At 31.8% G+C, this 8965-nt stretch overlaps 1 protein-coding gene across 2 annotated transcripts in view; it reads right to left on the reverse strand.

Annotated features, from left to right (window-relative positions):
- Nucleotides 1-256: 256 nt before the first annotated feature.
- SYCP1 (synaptonemal complex protein 1) overlaps nucleotides 257-8965 on the reverse strand; it is a 70735-nt gene continuing 62026 nt past the window's right edge. For both annotated transcript variants that reach the window (XM_011366633.1, XM_011366625.1), the window contains 3 exons: nucleotides 5247-5390; nucleotides 839-928; nucleotides 257-743 (listed from right to left, as the gene is read on the reverse strand). In XM_011366633.1, coding sequence (XP_011364935.1) covers nucleotides 606-743; nucleotides 839-928; nucleotides 5247-5390 — 372 coding nt within the window. In that variant the 3' untranslated portion in view covers nucleotides 257-605. The remainder of the gene's footprint in view (nucleotides 744-838; nucleotides 929-5246; nucleotides 5391-8965) is intronic.

An 8965-nucleotide genomic window follows, 5' to 3' on the forward strand; every position in this document is an offset into this window, starting at 1 on the left:
CTGTGCTTTACTCTCGGTAGACACTCCATAAATATTTGCTTAATGAATGCTGAATAAATGAAGTAATTTAGGAAGTTATACTGGTATAGCCCTTTTTTTTGCAACTAAAATCCATTTGTCGATTTTATAAATAGGTAAAACTGCTTCAGAACTGTGAAACTTGACTAAAATGACCTCAAGATTTAAAAAATAATATTATCCAAATGTTAATGATTAGCTATCCAGATGACCTCACAGAATGAAGGAGAAGCATTTATTTGCATTCAAAATATTTTAATAGTAAATAATAGAGTAAATCTCAATAGTCAGTTCTTAGCATCCAATGGCTAACTTCACAAGCTTGAAAACAGCCAAAACAGTTTTCCTGAATACAAGAAAAAGTAAGAACAAAATATAGTCATCTAATTATCTGAATACAAGTTTTCAGATAACATGTAGTTATTTCACATTTAAGCCAAAATATAAAAATATGAAAAAACATAAATAATCATGCAAATATCAAAAAAAGGTCTCAATTTTAGAAGTTTGGCTCTTGAGAAAATAAGAAAAAATTAACTAAAAATTTTATATTATTAGGCTCCTTAATCATAATGATTTTTCTGAAATTAAACAAATAACTTCTCTGCTTCCTTTAGCTTTTTTTTCCTATCCATTTTAGCAATTACAGCCCAACGATCCTCTTGTATTTTCCTCATAGCTCCAAACTTCAGCTCAGATCCAGGGGTTGTTAGAGATGAATGGGTCTGAATACAAAATAAAATAAAATCATAATATGTTTAATGAAAAAATAAAGTCCAGCTTTTGAAATTTGTTTTCTAAAATAAAATTTAAAAGCTACCTTTTTAGGTGTTCTACCACAAAGATGAGACGTTGGTGAATTACTATTCTTGTGTAGTTTTCTCAATGTTTCTTCCTCCGAAACCATACTCTTAAAGAAAAATACAAAAATATAATTTGGGGGCTGCCATCATTAATATTATTAAAATTCTGTCTACATATCATATATGAGGAAGAGGAGGGAAGAGGAGGAGAGAGGAGAAAGCAGACCAAAGAAAGAAGACTATAGAATGAGGACTATATTATCCTCAATCTGCCAAAGACCTAGATTTTGATTCTATTAACTATATTCCTGAAAGGTTATGTGAAATAAAACATGTGTATAAATAGTATTTTTCTATTGATTTCTATTTCACTTTCAGAGTCTTTATATTACCACTTTATTCCCCTTTTCCTCGGCTTACTTACTCAAACTCACATTTAAGCCCTGTAACGATTTATAATCTCATGAAAATTAAAATGTCAATTATCAACTTATGAGTATTGTAATTCTCTCAAATAGAAATAGCTAACACTTATTTAGTTCTTTATGTCGAGCACTGTTTTAAGCACTTTGCATATTTTAATTATTTTTATCTTAACAATTTTGTGATATATACTATTATTCCCATTTTAAAGGTGAAGAACTGAGACACACAAATATTAAGTAACTTGCCCAAGATTATACAGCTAGTAAGAGGTGAAACCAAGATTCAAATTCAGACAGGCTGGCTCCAGAATTCATTTTCTTAATGAACAAGCTACACGAATTGAGTCAGGTGAGCAATCAGTTCACATTATCTTTTCCTGCTCTTTAAAGTCACATTTAACAAAAACTTCAGAGGCTTCATAGATGAAAAAGTTCAGATTTTCATGAATTCTAAAATTTTAGCAGAATTCAGTAAGTCATAAAGAGTTGCCTTTTCAGATACATTCAGAACGAGTATGCACCAACTGACCAGTTTAGCAAAGAGAAATAATTTTAAAATCATGTTGCAAACGATCATTAAATTTTTACTTAGTGCACAATAACTAATCATTCATTACTGACTATCCATACAAAAATAATAAATTAACCCAATTTAGACCAATAACCGTATCTATCCTTATAACTCTATAGCAGTCATCTTTTCATGTGCTTATCGGCCATTTGTATATCTTCTTTGGAGAAATGTGTAATCAATTCTGTAGCTATTTTGAATTGGGTTTGTTTTTTGTCATTGAGCTATGTCAGTTCCTTATCTATTCTTGGTATTAATCTCTTGTCAGATATATGATTTGCAAATATTTTCTCCCATCCTTTAGCTTATCATTTCAGTTTCTTAATAGTGTCCTTTGATGCACAAAAGTTCTTAATTTTGATGCAGTCCAATTATCTTTCTTTTTTTACCTGTGCTTTTTTGATGTCATATCCATGAAGTCCTTGCCAAATTCAATGTCATGAAGATGTCCCCAATACTTTCCTCTAAGAATTTCATAGTTTTGGTTTTTAAATTTAAGTCTTTGAGTCAATTTTTGTATATGGCGTAAGGTAAGAGTCCAATCTTCATTCTTTTGCATCCAGTTTTCCTAGCGCCATTTGTTGAAAAAAAACACACAAACTGTTCTTTCCATGAAATGCTCTTGGCAGTCTTGTCAAAAATCAATTGACTACTATATGAGGATTTATTTCTGGGATCTCTATTTTATCACATCTGTCTCTATCTGTTCTTATGCCAGTAATGCTCTGTTTTAATTACTAGCTTTGTAGTAAGTTTCCAAGTTCAGAACTGTTGAGTCCTTCTACATTATCCTTCCTTTTCAAAGTCATTTTAGCCATTTGAAGCTCTTTGTAATTCTATATAAATTTGAGTATCAAGTTTTCCATTTCTGCCAAAAAGGCTATTGGAATTTTGATAGGAATTGTATTGAATCTGTAGGCCGCTTAGGGTAATACTGGCATCTTAAAAATTATAAGTCTTCCTATCCATGAACACAGAATTTTTTTTCCATTTCTTTAGGACTTCTTTAATTTATTTCAGCAATGTTTTTAGTTTTCGTGTATGTCTTTCACTTCCTTGGTTATATTTATTCCTAGGTATGCTTTTGTATTTTAGATGCTACTATAAATGGAATTGTTTTCTTAATTTCCTTTTTGGATTATTCTTTACTGGCATATTGAAACATAACTAACTTTCATGTGTTGATCTTATACTTTCTAATGTTGTTGAATTCACTTATTAGCTCTAGTAGTTTTCTTGTGGAATCTTTGTGATTGTCCATGTATAAATAGGATTGCATCATCTGCAAATTAGAGATAGTTTCACCTCTTTTTTCCACTTGCATGCCTTTTTTCTTTCTCTCCTTCTTACCTTCTTTCACTTCTTTCTTTTCGTTTTTGTTTTTGTCTAATAGCCTAATAGCTCTGGCTAACCATTCCAGTACAACGTTGACTAGTAGCAGTGAAAGTAGGCTTCCTTGTGGGGGAAAAGTTTTCAGTCTTTCACCACTGAGTACAATGTTAGCTGTGGGTTTTCATAAGTACACTTCACTGTGTTCAGAAAGTTTCTCTCTATTCCTAGCTTTATAAGAGTTTTTACCATGAAAGATCCTTGGATGTTGTCGAAGGCCTTTTCCCCTACGTTCTATTAATATAATGTATTACACTGATTTCTTTCTTATGTTGAACCACCTTGGCATCTCTTGGCTAAATCTCACTTGGTTATGGAGAATAATGTTTTTAACATGCTGTTGGACTTGATTTGCTAATATTTTGTTGAGGATTTTTGTATCTACATTCATAAAGAATAATGGTCTGAACCTTCTTTTTATGTAACGTCTTTATCTGGCTTCGGTATCAATATAATGCTGGCCTCATAGAATGAGTTACGAAGTAGTCTCTCTTTAATTTTTTTGAAGAGTTTGAGAAGAACGGTTTCAAGTCTTTAAATGTTAGGTAGAATCCATCAATGAAGCCATCTGGTCAACAACTTCTTTCTTGGGAGGTTTTTTATTACTAGTTCAAATTTTTTATCACTAATGACTTCAAGTGATAATTAAACTATAACCAATAAAATCCACTGTGAATTGCCTTTTCAAATTAAACAACTGTGTGCAATTATATAAGACTATACTATGTTTACTATGTTGTATAGTTGTGATGTTCCTTTTAAAAAGAAATGAAATTACGAGTCATTCTGACTCTCCAATCAGCTAAGAAACTAGCCTAAATTCATACTGTTACAAAAATAGAAGGAATTCTAATGTCTAATTCCAGAGCTCATGCTTTCTACTAATTCTCATTACATTTTTATATATCTGGACTTCAGTTTGAACTGGCTGGCAGTTATTATGTACAACAACTTACATAGGCTATGGAGACTGTCTGTGCTCACATTCTGGCTCCATTCCTTACTAGCTAGGTGATCTTGGGCAAGGTACTTGAGTGACTTAATTTCCTCATCTATAAAACGAGAATAGCAACACTGTCTATACTTCTAGAGCATGAGATTGTTTTAAGAAATAACTGAATTAACCTGTGTAAAGTCCTTACAACACTGTCTGGTTCATAGTTTTAATCACTAAAATGTTAATCATTATCTATAAAACAAACAAGTATTGGAGTAGAGATTCTATAAGTTAACTTTAATAATTAGGGTTTTAGATGTCAACTATTCACTATTCTAGAACAAATGAAAATATAGAGTGTCCCAAAGCAATAGAAAAGCTTAAAGGATCTCATAGTTATGAGTGGGAATAATGAAATAAATGGCTTTAACTGGACTTTTCTAATTAAGAATCTTTAGTACATTGTTCCATTAATGTGATGAGATTTATCTGTTTTTAAATTAAATAAATATAAGTTTAGTTATTCTCAATAAGTATTATTATGCCTTTAGAAAAAAAATGAGTGAATACACTCATGGTAGGAAGTAATCAGTCATACTAACTGCTAGGGGAAATGTCTTCCTTAAACATGCTTTCTTTAATACATTAACTTGTTAAGAATGATAAAAATTATAGTTCTCAACCAATACCTAGATATAGATTTCAACTAATTAGTGGTATAAAATGAAGAAACATGTATAATAGCAAAATCAAGAAGGGCCCTGAATAACAAATTTGGCTGCAGCAAGATTTAAAATATTCACCTAACTGTTCTTTTAAAAAAGAAAGAAAACGTGGTAAAAACTCTCTTATAACACTGCTGGAAAGTAATATGGTTAGTCATCTCATATATCAGCTATTTTATATCAAGTATTTCAAAATACCATGTTTTCTAAAGTTTAGAGAAATTATTCGAACCCTAATTTCTTAAAAATGCTGCAAACACATAGAGTTCTGTTATAATAGAGTTCTTCAGTATCACAATGATATTATGGACACATATTAGACATATATATCAAGAAATAAAGCAGATAAATAATAATGAATATTTGCAAGATTTTTACCAAAAGATCGGTAGTTTCTGAACTATCCGAATTAATATCAAACTCAAAGAACATTTTTCTCTTTTTATTACTTTCTTCAATGGGTACATTCTTGTTTTCTCTTTGCTGAATTTTTAGTTTTGTTGGTGTCTTCACAGTATATACCTATCCAAAAAGAAAAACAATACATTATCACATCTAATAAACACACATTATTAATAAAAGCAAACTGAGTCTTTAGTAATCAATAACTCTCCATTATTACTGGCATGTATCTGAAGTATAAATTTTGGACAAGAATTTAATTTAGATGTTCTCGGTAATAAAATTTTAATAATTTTTTTCAAAAAATGTATAATAGTGGACTTTCTCTTTCCCTCAAACTCAACGAAAATACGGGAAGGGAAGAAGAAGAGAGAGAGTGAGAGACAGTACAGCTTCAGTAGTCAACAGTCTTACAAGAAACTTTAATTTTTCTAACAATTATTAATACCAAAGAACTGATTAAGCATTGCTCTCTCTACAAAAATCCTTACTGATTTATAATAAAATAGGTTTGCTTATTTTTTGTTGGTAAAGTAATTCACACTAGTCAATGTTTAGTATTGCCTATTACCCAGTAAGTTTTATAATTTAAAAAAACCCAAAAAACTAAAAAGTAAAGTCAGTGACATCAGCAAAAATGGCAAAGTAGCTCCAAAAATTTACCCTCATCATGAAGCAAATACTAATAAAAATAGGAATTAATGAAAGGCTTGCCATAAACTGGAGGATATTTTTTTTTAATGGCTGAACATCTGTAAGAACAGCAAGCTTCACACTATCTTCACTTTTTCTTCCCTTCCCCACACTTCAGCTCTGCGTTACCCTTAAAAAATAACAGCCCGCATTCTTGATCCATCCTGGCGGCCACGAGACAGAGCAAAACAGAACTAGAAGTACTTTCAAAGCTTTATTTCCAAAGAGTAGTCATTATTTGACCAGTCTAGTGGTTCTCTGGAAGATCTCACTTACAAGACAGTCAGTCAGTCTGTTTTCGACCTGACTCAGAGCTCACTTGGTACAAAAAGCTTTCTCTTTGGTATGCATGAGGCAGAAAGTAGCCTTTATCAAAAACAATTACAGCAAATATTTTAAATTTGCAGCTCCCTGAGGCAATAATTAACAGTTGGGGCAAATGATAGACTAACCAAAAACTTTAAAAGGACGGCTAGTAAATAAGATGTCCATAGGGGCTTTGAAAAGTTCTGACATTTTTATGAAATTTGTTGGGGTGACACTGGTTAATAAAATTATACAGGTTTCAAGTGAACAATTCAATAATATATCATCTGTATATTGTATTGTGTGTTCACCACCCAAAGTGAAATCTCCTTCTGTCACCATATATTTGACCCTCTTTACCCTTATCTACCTCCTCCCTCCCCCTTTTTCCTCTGGTAACCATTAACCTGTTGTCTGTGTCTATGAGTTTTTGTTTGTTTGTCTTGTTCATTTGTTGCTTTCAGTTTATGTCCCATATATGTGACATCATGTGGTTTTCAATTTTTTCTGCCCAACTTATTTCACTTAGCATGATAATCTCAAGATTCATTTATATTGTGGCAAATAGCAGTATTTCAACTTTTTTTATGGCTGAGTAATATTCCGTTGTATATATGTACATCTTCTTTACCTAATCATCTACCAAAGGATACTTCAGTTTCCATATATTGGCCACGGTGAATAAATCCTGCAATGAACATTGAGGTGCATCTATCTTTACGGGTAAACATTTTCAAATTTGGGAGGCAAATACCCAGAAGAAGGACTGCTAGGTCACATGGTAATTCTATTTTTAATATTTTGAAGAACCTCCAAACTGTTTTCCATAGTGGCTGTACCAATTTACATTCCCACCAGCAGTGTATGAGGGTTCCTTTTTCCCCACAACCTCTTCAACACTTATTATTACTTGTCCTGTTGATTATAGCTATTCTAACAGGTGTGAAATGGTATCTCATTGTGGTTTGATTTGCATATCCCTAACAGCTAGTAAAGTTGAGTACCTTTTCATGTCTGTTGGCTGTTTGTATGTCTTCTTGGGAGAAGTGTCTATTCACGTCTTCTGCCCATTTTTTAATTGGATTCTTTCATTTTTTGTTGCTGAACTGTATGGTTTATATATTTTGGATATTAGCCCCTTATCAGTGGTGTTGTTTGCTAATATTTTTTCCTATTTGGTTGGTTGCCTCTGTTTTGCTGACAGTTTCTTTTGCTGTGCAGAAGCTTTTTAGTTTGATATAGGCCCATTCCTTCATTTTTGCTTTTACTTCCCTTGCCTTCAAGGTCAAATTCATAAAATCCTCTCTAAGACCAAGGTCCTTGAGTTTAGTACCTGTTTTCTTCTATGCAATTTATTGTTCCAGGTCTTATATTTAGGTCTTTGATCCATTGCGAGTTAATTTTGGTGTATTGTGACAGATAGTAGTCTAGTTTCATTCTTTTGGATGTGGCTTTACAATTGTACCATTTATTGAAGAGGCTTTCTTTTCTCCACTGAATGTTTTTGGCTCCTTTGTTAAAAATTATTTGCCCATATATATGTGGGTTTATTTCTGGGCTCTCAATTCTATTCTATTGGTCTGGGTGTCTATTTTTCTACCAATACCATGCTGTTTTAATTATAGTCACTTTGTATTATACTTTGATGTCAGGCAGTGATGTCAGGCAGATACCTCTGGCCTTGTTCATTTTTCACAGGATTGCTTTGGCTATTAGGGGTCTTTTGTGATTCTATACAAATCTGATTATTTTTTTTCTCAATTTCTTTTTAAAATGCCATTGGAATTTTGATGGGGATTGCATTTAATCTGTATATTGCTTTGGGTAATGTGGCCATTTTAACTTTGCTGATTCTTCCAATTCCTGAACATAGAATATCTTTCTTTTGTCTTCAATTTCTATTAACAGTATCTTGTAGTTTTCAGTGTATAGGTCCTTCATATTCTTTATTAAATTCATTCCTAGGTATTATAGTCTTTTTGCAATTGCAAAAGTATTTTTTTTTCATTTTTCTGAAATTTCATAATTACTATATAGGAATGCAATGGATTTTTGTACATTGATTTTGTATCCTGCAACTTTATTGTATTTGTTTATTGTTTCTAATAGTTTTTTGGTGGAATCTTGAGAGTTTTCTATGTAAACAATCATGTTGTCTGCAAAAAGTGACAATTTGACTTCTTCATTCCCAATCTGGATGCCTTTTATTTCCTTCTCTTGCCTGATTGCTCTAGCTAGGACTTCCAGTACTATATTGAATAACAGTAGTGAAAGCGGGCATCCTTGTCTCGTTCCTAATATTAGAGGGAAAGCTTTAAGTTTTTCACCATTAAGTATATGGCTTTTATTATGTTGAGGTAATTTCCTTCTATACCCATTTTATTAACTGTTTTAATCATAAATGGATGCTGTATCTTGTCAAATGTTTTGCATCTATTGATATGATCATATGATTTTTATCCTTCATTTTGTTTATGTGGTGAATCACATAGATCAATTTGTGTATGATGAACCATCCTTGTGCTCCTGGAATGAATCTCACTTGATGATGACATATAATCTTTTTAATGTATTGTTATTTGATTTGCTAATATTTTGTTTAAGATTTTTGCATCTGTATTCATCAGAGATATTGGTCTGTAGTTTACTTTTTTTGTGTTATCCTTACTAGGTTCTGGTATTGGGGTAATGTTGGC

Source organism: Pteropus vampyrus, unplaced genomic scaffold (genome assembly GCF_000151845.1).
Source record: "Pteropus vampyrus isolate Shadow unplaced genomic scaffold, Pvam_2.0 Scaffold6, whole genome shotgun sequence".
Classification (NCBI taxonomy): domain Eukaryota; kingdom Metazoa; phylum Chordata; class Mammalia; order Chiroptera; family Pteropodidae; genus Pteropus; species Pteropus vampyrus.